The sequence below is a fragment of the Saccopteryx leptura genome, chromosome 3 (genome assembly GCF_036850995.1).
Source record: "Saccopteryx leptura isolate mSacLep1 chromosome 3, mSacLep1_pri_phased_curated, whole genome shotgun sequence".
In the NCBI taxonomy this organism is placed as follows: domain Eukaryota; kingdom Metazoa; phylum Chordata; class Mammalia; order Chiroptera; family Emballonuridae; genus Saccopteryx; species Saccopteryx leptura.
The window spans coordinates 80,480,756-80,494,570 of NC_089505.1; the positions used below are offsets into that span (position 1 = coordinate 80,480,756).

A 13,815-nucleotide genomic window follows, 5' to 3' on the forward strand; every position below is an offset into this window, starting at 1 on the left:
TTGTCTGCCACCAGGATTCCACCCTGGTGACAACAGGGGCTGATGCTGGGCAGCAGGTGTGAGTTGGGGGAGGGGACAGGGTGGGGTGTCAGGCACGACCTTACCCCACCCCCCACGCACACCTCCATCTGACATGGACATTTTTTGGTATCTCTCCCTCCTTCCCTGCCAAACCATGACCTTGACCTCAGGCGGAGCCAGCCGTGGAGAGCGAACTGCTCAACCTCCATGTCTTTTGGTGTCTCTCACTTGGTCTCTGTCTCCGATCTCCGTGTTTCTGTTTCTAAGCATGTCTCTGGAGTTTCTGTTTGGGACACCGTTCTGGGCTCTCTGCCCGGTGTGTTCTTCACTCAGCATGTCTCTCCATGTGTTCTTTTCTCTGTATTTCTGTGAGTGTCCCTATGTACAGGCCTCTCTCGGTGTCTGTCTCCGGGTCTCTTTTGTGACTGTCTGAGCCAAAGTCTCTCTTTGGCTCTGTGCCCATGTCTCTACCTATTTAGCTCTTTCTGAGTCTCTCTTTGTGTCTCTGCAGTTATCCCTCCATGGGTCCTCATTTTTGTCTCTGTCGCTGTTGCTAGCTGCGTGTATCCTTTTTTTTTTTTTTTTGACAGAGACAGAGAGAGGGGCAGATAAGGACAGACAGACAGGAAGGGAGAGAGATGAGGAGTATCAATTCTTCATTGCAGAACCTTAGTTGTTCAGTGATTGCTTTCTCATATGTGCTTTGACCGGGGAGCTACAGCAGAACAAGTGACCTTTTGCTCAAGCCAGCAACCTTGGGCTCAAGCCAGTGACCATGGGGTCATGTCTATGATCCCACGTTCAAGCCAGTGACCCCTCGCTCAAGCTGGTGAGCCTGCACTCAAGCTGGCAACCTCGGGGTTTCGAACCTGGGTCCTCTGAGCCCTAGTCTGATGCTCTATCTACTGTGCCACCGCCTGGTCAGGCTGCATGTATCTTTCTCTCTGTTTTCCCTTCCTTTGCACTGCTTTCCATGAATCTCTCTTCCCCCTCTCCCTTTGGGTCTTTGTGTTTCTCTGGGTCTCTGACTCGGTCTCTGTCTGTGCCTTGTGTCTCTCCCTGTGTCTCTTTGGACCTGGGTGCCCTCCACTTGGAGCAGAGGAGCCAAGAATGCCCCATATTGGAGCCCCAGCTCGCTCCTGATGTGCAGGCAGTGTGGCTTCTTCGGAGAGCCCGGTCCCCAGTTCTCCTGACCCTCACACCCAAGCCCCCAGGTAGCAGGGGTAAAAAAGGCCACGCCCAGCTCAGACAGAAGCTTTATTCCTCAGGCCGGTGGGCAGGCTGGTTCAGCCCTCAAACTTTTTCTTGCGACCCTCCATCCCACTCAGCGCGTCGATATTCTTGCGCCAATCTCCTACCTCTCGGATTTCCTGGGAAAACGGGGTCAGAGGTTAGAGTGTCTCCCCTCAAACCTGCCCTCCAGCCTGCTGGGCCAGTCTGTTCTAGACATCGACCCAAGGATCTGGTTCTGGAACACTTCTTGTCCCTTCCATAATCCCATCCAACTTGCCCCATGCACTTCCTGTCTCCCTCGGGCACATCCAGTCTCCTTCATGCACTTCCTGTCTCTTTCCTCTCGTGCACCTCCTATAACCCTCACGCACATCCTGACTCCATGCTACTTTCTTTCTCCTAATGCACTGGTAATCTTCCTCTTCTACTTCCTGACTTCTTGTTGCATTTCCTGTGCCCCCCTCCTCTACTTCCTGTGGAGGATTCCTCACCAGATTCTTCTCCCCAAAGTTCTAAAAGTCATCTGCCCTGAGGCTGGGTCCTGGGAATGTGGCCCTCACACCCTCTCCAAGCACCCTCTCTCCCTGGCCCAACCACACTTACCTTCTCCGTGTCCTCCTTCTTCACCTGCTTAAGGTGGGCCCGCAGGTCTAGGCTTTCCTTAGCCCTGGTCCCCAGCAGCGCCTGCATCATAGCATCTGCAGAGATCCGCACCCTCCGCAGGGTGGGCCGCTTGAACTTGCCCCGGAGGTCATAGATCTTCTGGGTCAGATCTGCGATCTGGGAGGAGGGGGGGTCAGAAGCGGAGGTGGGGACCACTCCCTCCGCTTCCCCCATCCTTCCACCCTCCACATCCCTCCCATCCGTACCCAGGCCTCTTCTGGGCTTTTCCTAGCTCAGGCATCCACTGCCTTTGGGACAAAATCCAAGCTCCTCATCCTGGGCTGGAAACCCGCCCGGATCCGCCTGTCTCATCTCTCTGGAAACCACGGACACATCCCAGCCCAGTTACCTGCATTTCCTGATCAGGTACCCCGTCCATGCCTGAGCTCATTTCCCTACACTGGACGCTCCAGTCACACATCTCACAAACATATTGTCTGCTGTCGTCCCACCTCCCTCCACCTGTAACAGCCTTGCCTGGCCATATATTAGTGATGCTTCTGCTCCCTCCCTGCCAGACTCACAAAGTTTACCTGGGTCCCCTAGTACCCTCAACCACTGCAAGGGGCCAGGCTGAGACCACAGCCCCAGGCATTGCACGCTACCCTGGAGGGACCCAGAATGCCCCGTGCCTCCCACCTCCGTGATGTTCTTGGTGACTTTGGCCTCCACATCGTATCTCTCCTCATCCACCTTGTCCACACGGGCATGGAGCTGTCGGCACAAGTCCTGGTAAAGAAACGTGGTGTGTGTGTGGAAGGGAAAGGTTCAGAACCTGGACCCATAGGTCTGAGAAAGAGGGGCTGGGGTCCCTGGACTCCCGGGTCCGAGGGAGGAGGGGCTGGGGGCCTGGTTATCTGGTTCTGAAATAGACTAAGGACGGACTCTGGAGAACTGCGAACAAAGCAGAACTCCCGAGCCAGGAATTCTTACACTCTACAGAATTAGGGATGAAAGAGCCGACCTCTGGGTTTTGAGACTCTAGGCAGCTTGCAGGCCATTAGTTCTGAACTCGTGAGGGTAAAAACAGGGAGAATGGACCCCAAGATCCTAAGCAGAAGAGGAAGGAGAGCGACTGTACATGAACCCCAGGAATGCAAGACTAGACCACAGGAACCCAGAGCCACAGGGGACCCTGACTAGAGCCGGTACCTGCAGTTCCTCGAAGCCCAGCCCGGCCAGCTCCAGAGGCTGGCACCGCGTGCTCAGAGCGCGCCCCTTCTCTCCGCGCCGCTCCTCTGCCTCCCGCTCCAGGTCCTGCTTCGCCTTCTGCAGCATCAGGGTCTGCGAAGGGGAGGCCGGACCGCGGCCCACATGTTGGAGCGGGATGAAGACAGGCTGGGCGGCTCCGTCTGCCTGGCCCCTCTTTCTAATCCCAAGCCTGGTCTTGGTTCTTCCAGAGCCCCGCCGCTTCAAGGCTCATCATCACTCCAAGGCCCGGGCCAGCCGTAACCCAGCCTCCCGCCTCAAAGCCACGCCTCTAAACCCAACACTCCAAGCCCCACCCACTTGCCCGGACGAAGCGCCACGCCTACTATTTTGCTCCGCTCCCCCCCGGACACCTAGCCTCCCTCTCCAGGTCCGGCCTCACCTTCAGCTGTAGCTTTCTTGAGGCGGAGATCTTAGACTTTTTCTGTCGGGATAAGATGGAAAGAAGAAGGAATAGGGAAGGAGGGAAATTCAAAGGTGGGCAGTAGGAGAAAGTTCAGAACGCGCCCCCCGCCTGACCAGGCGGTGGCGCAGAGGATAGAGCGTCGGACTGGGATGCCGAGAACCCAGGTTCGAGACCCTGAGGTCGCCAGCTTGAGCGCGGGCTCATTTGGTTTGAGCAAAGCTCACCAGCTTAGACCCAAGATCGCTGCCTTAAGCAAAGGGTTACTCGGTCTGCTGAAGGCCCGCAGTCAAGGCACATATGAGAAAGCAATTAATGAACAACTAAGGTGTCGCAATGCGCAACGAGAAACTAATGATTGATGCTTCTCATCTCTCCGTTCCTGTCTGTCTGTCCCTGTCTATCTGACTCTCTCTCTGTCTCTGTAAAAAAAAAAAAAGAACGCGCCCCCCCCCCCCCAAGCTAGGTCCCAGAGTTGAGCCCACCTCCAACTCCAGCCCTCAGTGTAAGACAGGCCACGCCCCCAAGTCCCATCCACCAATCTGGGCTTCTGACTCTGGCTAGGCACCGCCCACCACCAACAGCACGATAAACACCACGCCTCCATTATGCTCATAGCTCCGCCCCTTTCCCCAAGGGGCGGGGTAAACTCCGAGGACTCTGAATCCAGGCCCCGCCTCGGCCCTGCCCACTGCGCTAGCCCCACCCTCACCTTGGCGTGCGGCTCGTTGGCGTAGGCGCGGTAGTTGGCGGAGGAGCGGCGTCGCGTCGGGGCGGCAGCCGGGCGCGGCTGCCCTTCCTGGGGTTGCGGGGACGGAGCCGCGTCACCACTGGGGCCCTCAGCCCCCCTCCCCAGGCAGCCTCCCGCCCCAGAGCTGCTCCCCCTGCAGCACCCTCCCCGGCCCGGCTGTCCGCCCCACGCCTGGTCTCACCACATCACCGCTCCTGGAGAGAGAGAGAAACCGGGAAAGGGGTCTAAGGCTGGGCCTGTGGCCTGTCCAGTCCGTCTCCAGAGGGACCCTGGACACCCCTCTGACCAAGAAGTCCGGCTACCAGCTTCCCTGTCTCGAGTTCTAGGGTTCCCAAACTCTTACCCCATTCCGACACCCAGGGGTCCGGCCCCGCCTCCCATCTCAGGCCGGGGGGCTCCAGCCTCGCAGCTCTCACCCCTCCGGGAGGTCGCCCCACACCCCGCTGCCTCGGGCCTCACGAGACGGGTTAGCAGCTTCACTCACTCATCCGCCATGCTGAGACTCCGGCCAGGAGTTGCAGGAGGCAGAGAAGGGACAACACGCTGTTCGAGAGTCAATGAGAGGGTGTCCGGGGTGACCTTGAAGGCCCCAGGGACTTCGGTCCCGTCTGGGCTGCTCAAACCTCACTCACTGAGGACACTGATAAAGGGCGAAGGCAGAGACTAAATATACTGCTGCCCCCTCCTCCGCCTGCCCAGGATGCGAGATAACGGGGCGCGTGAGGGGTGGGGCGGGCTGCTCTCCAGCTGGATCACCCCTCCACCGTGGCGGCCCAGAATCCGGCCTCTTCACTTTGACCTAGGAGTTCAGACCCTCCAACCCTTCCTCCTTCAGACCCAGGAGTCTGGGCCTCATCCCCTCGCTAAACTGCAATCTCCATGAGGCCTGAAACTTTAGCTGTCTTTTTCATCATCTTACTGTGAGTTTCCGTGCCTAAAACCGGTTAGCCCCCTTCAAAAAAATCTTGTTGATTTATTTGAGGACCCAGGTGTTTGGTGCCTGGGCTCTCAGGCGACAGTCCTGGGTAATCCACTCCAAAGTCCATTCGGAAAACCAGACATCTGGTCTGGGCTCTCCTCTCTGGATCTCTCCGGGGCCCTCCCACTCCCAGCCCTGGTGACGGACACACAGACAGAGAATAGCCCGCTGCCTTTATTGGGACCGCACAGGTCAGAAGAGGAGACATCCCCAACACCCAGTTAGGAACGGGACACCTGGGGACCAAGCAGAGGACCTGAGACCCAGGGCTGGATCTCTAGACTTCACTTAGAGTCTGGGGAGTAGAGTGTAGAATTCTGAGAACAATCTAGAATTCAAGGGACAGAATACAGAATCTCAAAAATGGAATCTGAATTTCGAGCCACACCTCTGGGGCTGAAAGACAATGTGAAGGTTATAACTGAGTGTTCTAGAGGCGGGTTCTAATTCCAGGACTTGACTTTAGGGGTTAGAGATGGGGAACGTGGCCTCTGAGGATTCCGTCAGACTCTCCTGTTCGGGGGTCTGACTCCCTGTGGGTGGGGCCAACGCCTCGAGTGAAGCCTGAGACTCTAAGGGCAGTGTGAAGGATTCAGGGACTGAGATTCGACCTTGGGGAGGCCGAGTCAGGTCCTCAGAGGGCTGGTTTGTTGCCTCAGGGGGCAGGGCCAAAGTTTCAGGGGGTGGAGTCCCAGATTCCATTGCTGCATCAATGGGAGCAGAGTCCCCAGGCTTAGAGAAGCGAGCGAAGGTCTCTGAAGGCCCGGCCCCGGCCTGTGGGGTGAATCCGGCTGCCAGAGCCAGTGCCCCAACCCGGTCAGAGAACCCCTGCAGCTGTTCCTGCCGCACATCCACCAGGTACCTGAAATCGAGAAGTGGCGTGTTAGGGGACCCGGTTTTCTTTCATTCCCAGCCTGATTTCTTGCCCTGCACTGAGCTGGCTCACCGGGCTAATTCCACAATCAGATGTCCTCCCGGGGCCACGCAGGCCCCGAGCTCGGGGCTGAGAAGATGAACCATCCTGCAAAGAGAAAAAGGGAGGGCTGAGGCTCAGACTTTCAGGTCTTTAGGGAGGAGGATCTGAGGACTGGAACACTAATAGAGAAAGGGCTTGGCCCTGGCCAGTTTGCTCAGTGGTAGAGCGTCATCCCGGCAGCGTGTGGAAGTCCCGGGTTTGATTCCTGGTCAGGGCACACAGGAGAAGCAACCATCTGCTTCTCCACACCTCCCCTTCCCCCTTTCTCTCTCTCTCTCTCTCTCTCTCTCTCTCTTTCTCTCTCTTCCTCTCCTGCAGCCATGGCTCGAATGGTTAAAGCAAGTTGGCCCTGGGCACTGAGGATGGCTCCATGGCCTCGCCTCAGGCACTAAAATAGCTCGGTTGCTGAGCAATGGAGCAGTGGCCCCACATGGACAAAGCATCACCTGGTAGGGGGCTTGCTTGGTGGCTCCCAGTCAGGGAACATGGGGAAGTCTGTCTATCTGCTTCCCCGCTTCTCACTTAATAAAGAGAGAGAGAGAGAGCAAAGTCTGGGAACCTGGACTCCTGGGTCTGAGGGAGGAGTTACTGGGGGAAGGAAGCCTAGGACACCCCAGGCCCTCTTACCCACAGGCCACGTAGAGAAGCTGGAACTGACCCTTGTAGCAGCTCTTGTGGTGGAGGGCCTGAGCAGAGCCGAGTGGCAGGAAGTGGATAGTGAACGATTCCGGGCTGGGGGCTGTTGGGGAAGACCAGCACAATTAGTTAGGCAGACACACAAAACTAGTAGATAATACTGCGTGGCCATCTTAAGCCCTTTCTCATCCCTTCTCTTTTTTGTATTTTTCCGAAGTTAGAAGTGAAGAGGCAGACAGACTCCCACATGCACCCGACCAGGATCCACCCGGCATGCCCGCCAGGGGGCAATGCTCTGCCCATCTGAGGCTTTGCTGCGTTGCGCTGGAGCCATTCTAGTGCCTGAGGCGGAGGCCATGGAGCCATCCTCAGCGCCCGGGTCAGCTTTGCTCCAATAGAGCATTGGCTGCAGGAGGGGAACAGAGAGACAGAGAGAAAGGAGAGGGGGAAGGGTGGAGAAGCACATGGGCGCTTCTCCTGTGTGCCCTGACGGGGAATCGAATCCGGGACTTCCAAACACCGGGCCGATGCTCTACCACTGAGCCAAACGGCCAGGGCTCTCATCCTTTCTCTTAGGTGGATTCTGGGACGGTTGGTGTGGTAGGTAGTAACCCATTTTAGAGACCAGGCAACTGAGGCTCAAAAGAGGACAAGAGAGTGGCCCATGGCGGCCCTGGCCGGTTGGCTCAGCGGTAGAGCGTCGGCCTAGCGTGCGGAGGACCCGGGTTCGATTCCCGGCCAGGGCACACAGGAGAAGCGCCCATTTGCTTCTCCACCCCTCCGCCGCGCTTTCCTCTCTGTCTCTCTCATCCCCTCCCGCAGCCAAGGCTCCATTGGAGCAAAGATGGCCCGGGCGCTGGGGATGGCTCCTTGGCCTCTGCCCCAGGCGCTAGAGTGGCTCTGGTCGCAATATGGCGACGCCCAGGATGGGCAGAGCATCGCCCCCTGGTGGGCAGAGCGTCGCCCCATGGTGGGCGTGCCGGGTGGATCCCGGTCGGGCGCATGCGGGAGTCTGTCCGACTGTCTCTCCCTGTTTCCAGCTTCAGAAAAATGAAAAAAAAAAAAAAAAAATTAAAAAAAAAAAAAAAAAAAAAAGAGTGGCCCATGGCTAGACAGGGCGTCCAGACACGGGGGCAGGCTCGGGATGGTTGGGAGGAGGCACAACCAGATCCGGGAAGAGGGGTGTCTCTCCAAAAGTGACCGGGGATCCTGCACCGTGTTAGATTGATTGTTCTTAGCTTCTTACCCTTCTGCTGGTAGGATCGGAATTCTATCATTGGAATTCAGAACGCTAAGAGTGGTGTCAGGACTTAGGAAAGGGAGAGATAAAGAGAAGAGAGAAAAAGAAACGGGCAGTCAGGAACCACTTGTCCAGGCGCTGGGAACCAGATCAATCCACGCTGGCGCTTGTGAGTTTGTTTGTAAGTTCTAGCAGGGGAGCGCAGCTACTCGTATACCATTGACCAAAGAACGGTCCTCTCCTCTATTGGGGAAGGTTATCCTCTTCGACCCAGCGTGTAGCTTCGGGAGGGACGCCCATGGAGCGGTGAGGGGGGAGGAGACACCCACCTAGCCAGCCAGATCAGTCCAATCAACCCTGGCGATCAACCCACACCCAGCACTGTCACTTGAAACACCTGGAGCCGGAACGGAAGCCTGGGACTTGGCCCGGAGAATGATGTATGTGTCTGTCTACGTAATGACCCAAGCCTGGCCTCCCATCTCGAGGGAGAGAGCTGAATTTCTCGCTTACCAGGCTCCCGGGTTCCATTCGCGTCGCCCGGAACCTCCTTGGGGTCTCCCTGGGTGACGCTCGGCTGCCCCCAGGCGGCCAGCGCACGGAACAGCTCTGTCACATTGTGCTGCGTGATATCGCCCGCAGTCTGCGGGGTAAGGGGCATGGCCAGCAGCTGGTTAGGACGGCGCTTAAAGTGCGCAACCCCTCGCCCCCACAATCCCCATAGGTTAACATCTGAGGGGCGAGCTTGGATTCCTGGACTGGGTTTAGGAAGAAGTAGAGAGGGGTGGGGCCTAGTCCGTGGAGGAGGAATCTAGGGCCTTGTGGCCGGGGGTTGAATTCAGGGGGCGGGGCCTCGCAAACCAATCCCGGTGCTGCACACACCTTTACAGGCTGCCCATTGCTGGTCCGCAGGAGGCTCTCATTGTCCGTTTCAATGCCAAAGGCTATGAAGGGCCCGGTGGCGATGTCCCCCCAGTACCCTCGTGCTGCCACGCGCTCCCCGCGCTGGGAAGTCAGGGAGAGAGGAGGAGGTCGATGTTGGTGACCCGGGTTCCTGGGTGCCTGGGTGTCCCCCCCCCCCAAAGAAGGAGCGGGCCAGGGCAGGGAGGAGACACGCACGTGACTCAGAAGGCGACCAGACGCCAGAGTCCGGTTGGGCACCTGGTAGGCGCTGGAGTCTCTGAGTTCAAAGGCGATGCCTGTCTCCCTCCAGCGCCTAAACTCGCGGGTGTTGATGACTTGGGCCTGGGAGGGGATTGGGAAGAAGAGAGTCCTCAGTGAATCCGGATTATGGGCCCCGTCCTTTCCCCGTTCACACCCGGGACTGGAGACCCCAGCCTCCGCACCCCGCGGTCGTGCAGCTTCATGTGCAGGTCCCAGTCGCTGACACCGCGGCGGGCATCATAGCGGGAGCCCAGGTAGTGGCGCAGTCTCAGGTCCCAGAGGCGGCTCACGGGGAAGGTCTCGGGCCCCTTCTCCCCGCCTGCCCAGAAGCGGAACACGGCCTCCAGGGCGTCACGCTCCCGGAACTGCGCGTCCAGGCACGCGTGGGGAGAGAGCGAGGGAGAGGGGCTTTAGGGAGAGCGGCCTTTCCTGCTTTACCCTGCTTTCCATTTCAGGGTGTGGGCACCTTTCTCCCGTTTCTCAGATGAGGACACAGGGAGAAGCCACCCTCTGAGCCAAATCCCACAGCTGGAGCAGGGGAGCTGGGGTTCGAACTCCCGAGACCCCAGCCCATTCCATCAACGCAAACTCTCTTGGACTGCCTATCTCCATTCTTCCCGTGGCCACCCAGGTGTCACCAGGCGGTGAAGGATGGAGGCCGGGCGGAGGCACCTTCAGGGCGCCCAGGTTGAGCCAGGGCAGCTCCTCCGCCAAGAGATCAGGCTCCGGAACCAGGCGTGCCAGGCGGCTGGCCTGCGCGCGCACGAAGGCGGCCACCGAGGGGCGCATCAGCGCGTTCCCCCACACTTCCAGGAAGATCTCGCTCCTCTCTGTGGGGACGGGGAAGAAAAGTAGTGGGAGAAGCAGAGGAGTCAGCCCAGAAATGAGACCAGTGTCTCGTACCTCGTTTATAGGACACATTCTACATGACACATACCTTCTTTATAAAATCTTATCATTAATCATATAACAGGTGCAACGGACCCGGAAAACTCTCTATCCTCTGCAATAGCTAGAATGAGAATAACTTACACCTTACCTAGGTCTCCTCACCTATTCCTCTCCTCCTCCCAGGTAACCCCAATCCTGAATTTCATGTTTATATTTCCCTTGCCTTAAAAATGAAAAGGTTAAGGCAGTGGCACAGTAGATAAAACATCGGCCTGGGACGCTGAGGACCCAGGTTCAAAACCCCAAGGTCTCCAGCTTGAGCGTGGGATCATAGACTTGATTCCATGGTCGCTGGCTTGAAGCCAAAGATTGCTGGCTTAAGCCCAAGGTCACTGGCTTGAGCATGGGGTCACTGGCTCAGCTGGAGCCGTACACACATACACCCCCACCTGTTTGTCAAGGCACATATGAGAAAGCAACCAATGAACAACTAAGGTACCACAACTCTCAGTTAATTAAAGATGCTTCTCATCTCTCTTCCTTCCTGTCTTCCTGTCCCTGTCTGTCTGTCTCTCTCTCTTTTAAAAAAAGGTTACAGGCCCTGGCCGGTTTGCTCAGCAGTAGAGCGTCGGCCTGGCGTGCAGGGGTCCCGGGTTCGATTCCCGGCCAGGGCACATAGGAGAAGCGCCCATTTGCTTCTCCACTCCCCCTCCTTCCTCTCTGTCTCTCTCTTCCCCTCCTGCAGCCAAGGCTCCATTGGAGCAAAGATGGCCCGGGCGCTGGGGATGGCTCTGTGGCCTCTGCCCCAGGCGCTAGAGTGGCTCTGGTCGCGGCAGAGCGACGCCCCGGAGGGGCAGAGGATCGCTCCCTGGTGGGCAGAGCGTCGCCCCTGGTGGGCGTGCCGGGTGGATCCCAGGCGGGCGCATGCGGGAGTCTGTCTGACTGTCTCTCCCCGTTTCCAGCTTCAGAAAAATACAAAAAATAAAAATTAAAAAATTTTAAAAAGGTTACAGATGGAGATGCAGATACATGTGTGTTAAAAAAAAAAAAATGTTATAGCCTAACCTGTGGTGGCGCAGTGGATAAAGCATCAGCCTGGAATGCTGAGGTCGCCGGGTCAAAGCCCCAGGCTTGCCTGGTCAAAGCACATACGAGAAGCAACAACTATGAGTTGATGCTTTCTGCTCCTTCTCCTGCCTTTCTCTCTCTCTATTCTTTCTCTAAAATCAATAAATAAAATCTTTTTTAAATTTTTTAGAAATGTTATAGTATAAATTGTTTCATTTTAGTTAAGGATCTTATAAGAAAACTATATACCTTTAGTTGTATTCACACACATCTACATCAATATATTTATTTAAAAATTTTTTTAATTTATTTATTCAATTTAGAGAAGAGAGAGACAGACAGACAGAGAGAAGGGGGGAGGAGCAGGAAGCATCAACTCCCATATGTGGGGAAAGAGAGAGGAAAGAAAAGAGAGAAAGAGAAGATGGGAGGAAAGAGAAAAGGAGAAAAACATCAACTCGTTCTTTCACTTAGTTGTTCCATTTAGTTGTGTATTCATGGGTTGCTTCTTGTCATGTACCCTGACTGGGAATCTAACTCACGACCTCGGTGCACCGGGTACAAGGCTCTCTCCACTGAACCTCCTGGTCAGGGCCAACGTCCAACGTTTTTCATCACACCATTGAAAAGCCAGAATCCCTGCAGGGATGAGGAAGGGACTGAGGGCCAGAACGCCTTCGTCCTTGCAGCTGACCTTGCAGCCCCAGCTTCTCAGGATCCTCCAGGGCTAGGCTGAAGATCAGCATGTGTCGGGCCACAGCTTCCAGATTATTCTCCAGGACGTAGAACTGGAAGGGTGAACAGGGCAGAAAGATTCTGAGATCTGTGTCTCTGGTTCCCAGGAGACTCAGGAGTGGAAGACCCCAGCCCCTTCCTTCTATAGGACCCAGGAGTCCTGTACCCCACCACCCCCTCCTCAAACACAAGTCTTGGCTCTCAGAACCCTCTTCCTCTTCCCACCACTACTCAGGAGACCCTGTCCTTGGGTACTTCCACTTGAACCCAGGAGTCCCCAACCCCAGACACTTCCTTCCTTTGGACACATAGGTCAGGGCTCCCAGCTTCCACCTCCCTCAAACCTAGGAGTCCAGGCCCCCAGATCCCTCCTCCCTCAAAGACTCAGGAATCTAGACTATCATATTCATCCTCCTCTTTCCACACCCGAGAATAAGAATCCCAGCTTACGTGGAACCTCCTGCCAGGCCAGAGCGCTGCCCGGGCCAGGGTTCTCAACAGGTGGCGCCCATCCACAGAACCCAACAGCAGCACATCTAGCTCGGGGGTCCCGTGCTCTGCATTGGCCTGCGAGTCTGGGTCCACAGGAGGACCTAACAAGGCGACAGCAGGCTGCCGGTTGGTGGGCTGAAAAGCGTCCACTGCAGCCGCCTCCCAGCACAATGGACTACAACTCCTAGCAGGACTTTGCACCTGTGGCATAGGTTCTAAGGGAGCTGTGCCTCTAAGCATTCTGGGACTTGTAGTCCTCAGAGAGGCTACCCGGACTGCCTCGGGGGCGCCCCCCGCCGTTGGAGCCTCGAAGAACATTAGCGCACCCTCTGCCAGGCTGTGATGGCAGCCGCTGAGACAGATGTGGTTCTGGGGTGGGGGACTCACTCTCAGCTTGCAAGTCCAGCGCCGGGGACAGGCCCCACCAGGACACGGAGCCGAAGCCCGCGCCGGAGCCTGCTGGTGTGGTCATCGCCCTGCGGGACAGACATCCAGGAGATTCCCAAACATCGTCTCTGTGTCGTCCACCCATTCCCCTCTCACCTCCTCTGACTTCTTGCCCTTTTCCTTCAGGTAACCCCCTCCCTCCCTCACCTTTATCCTTCCAAATATCCTGGGACTTCCCCTCCCAAGCTCCTAGGTGCTGGGCTGCGGGTGCCGATCCCGCTGGACAACTGCTGTCCATAGTCCCCGCCCTTTTTTGATCAACCAGCCAACGGGAGTATGCGAACTGGCACCGCCCCTATCAATCTACCAATGGGAAGGAGCTGTTCCCGCCCACTTAGAACTTTTGGCCAATGGGAGTACTGAGGGACGACCATCCTGGAGTGCAAGAAAAAAACCGCAAGAGGACGCGGTTGTCATGACGACGATGCTGGGAGAAGTTGAGGGGAAGAGTCTGGGGAGGTCTGAACTGGGATGGGTGAAGCCAGGGCTGATTTAAAATTAGAATTGAACTGAATCTTTTTTTTTTCTTTCTTTTTTTTTTTTCAGAGAGAGAGAGAGGGATAGACAGGGACAGACAAACAGGAACGGAGAGAGATGAGAAGCATCAATCATCAGTTTTTCATTGCGCGTTGCAACACCTTAGTTCATTGATTGCTTTCTCACATGTGCCCTGACCGCGAGCCTTCAGCAGACCGAGTAACCCCCTGCTGGAGCCAGCAACCTTGGGTTCAAGCTGGCGGGCTTTTTGCTCAAACCAGATGAGCCCACGCTCAATCTGGCGACCTCGGGGTCTCGAACCTGGGCCCTCCGCATCCCAGTCCAATGCTCCATCCACTGCGCCACCGCCTGGCCAGGCAGAATTGAACTGAATCTTGATTAATCCAAATCAAAGTGAGGTGTCCTAGAC

The 13,815-nt window shown here is 56.6% G+C and overlaps 2 protein-coding genes across 3 annotated transcripts; both read right to left on the bottom strand.

Moving 5' to 3' along the window:
• Window positions 1-1,265: 1,265 nt before the first annotated feature.
• TNNI3 (troponin I3, cardiac type) lies at window positions 1,266-4,934 on the bottom strand. The gene is made up of 8 exons (XM_066374494.1): window positions 4,765-4,934; window positions 4,462-4,474; window positions 4,242-4,328; window positions 3,509-3,550; window positions 3,070-3,201; window positions 2,557-2,646; window positions 1,858-2,034; window positions 1,266-1,391 (listed from the first exon to the last, which is right to left on the bottom strand). The coding sequence occupies exons 1-8, from the start codon at window positions 4,773-4,775 to the stop codon at window positions 1,308-1,310; spliced, it is 636 nt and encodes a 211-aa protein (XP_066230591.1). The 5' UTR covers window positions 4,776-4,934; the 3' UTR covers window positions 1,266-1,307.
• Window positions 4,935-5,430: 496 nt separating this feature from the next.
• DNAAF3 (dynein axonemal assembly factor 3) lies at window positions 5,431-13,150 on the bottom strand. Of its 2 annotated transcripts, XM_066374497.1 has the most exons (12): window positions 13,056-13,150; window positions 12,849-12,937; window positions 12,420-12,562; window positions 11,929-12,022; window positions 9,948-10,105; window positions 9,458-9,640; window positions 9,231-9,356; window positions 8,994-9,116; window positions 8,625-8,754; window positions 6,863-6,974; window positions 6,206-6,280; window positions 5,431-6,121 (listed from the first exon to the last, which is right to left on the bottom strand). In XM_066374497.1, the coding sequence occupies exons 2-12, from the start codon at window positions 12,931-12,933 to the stop codon at window positions 5,722-5,724; spliced, it is 1,629 nt and encodes a 542-aa protein (XP_066230594.1). In that variant the 5' UTR covers window positions 12,934-12,937; window positions 13,056-13,150; the 3' UTR covers window positions 5,431-5,721. The 2 variants fall into 2 exon arrangements, with proteins under 2 accessions (XP_066230594.1, XP_066230593.1); XM_066374496.1 differs by lacking the exon at window positions 13,056-13,150 and having other exon boundaries at window positions 12,849-13,041.
• Window positions 13,151-13,815: the final 665 nt, after the last annotated feature.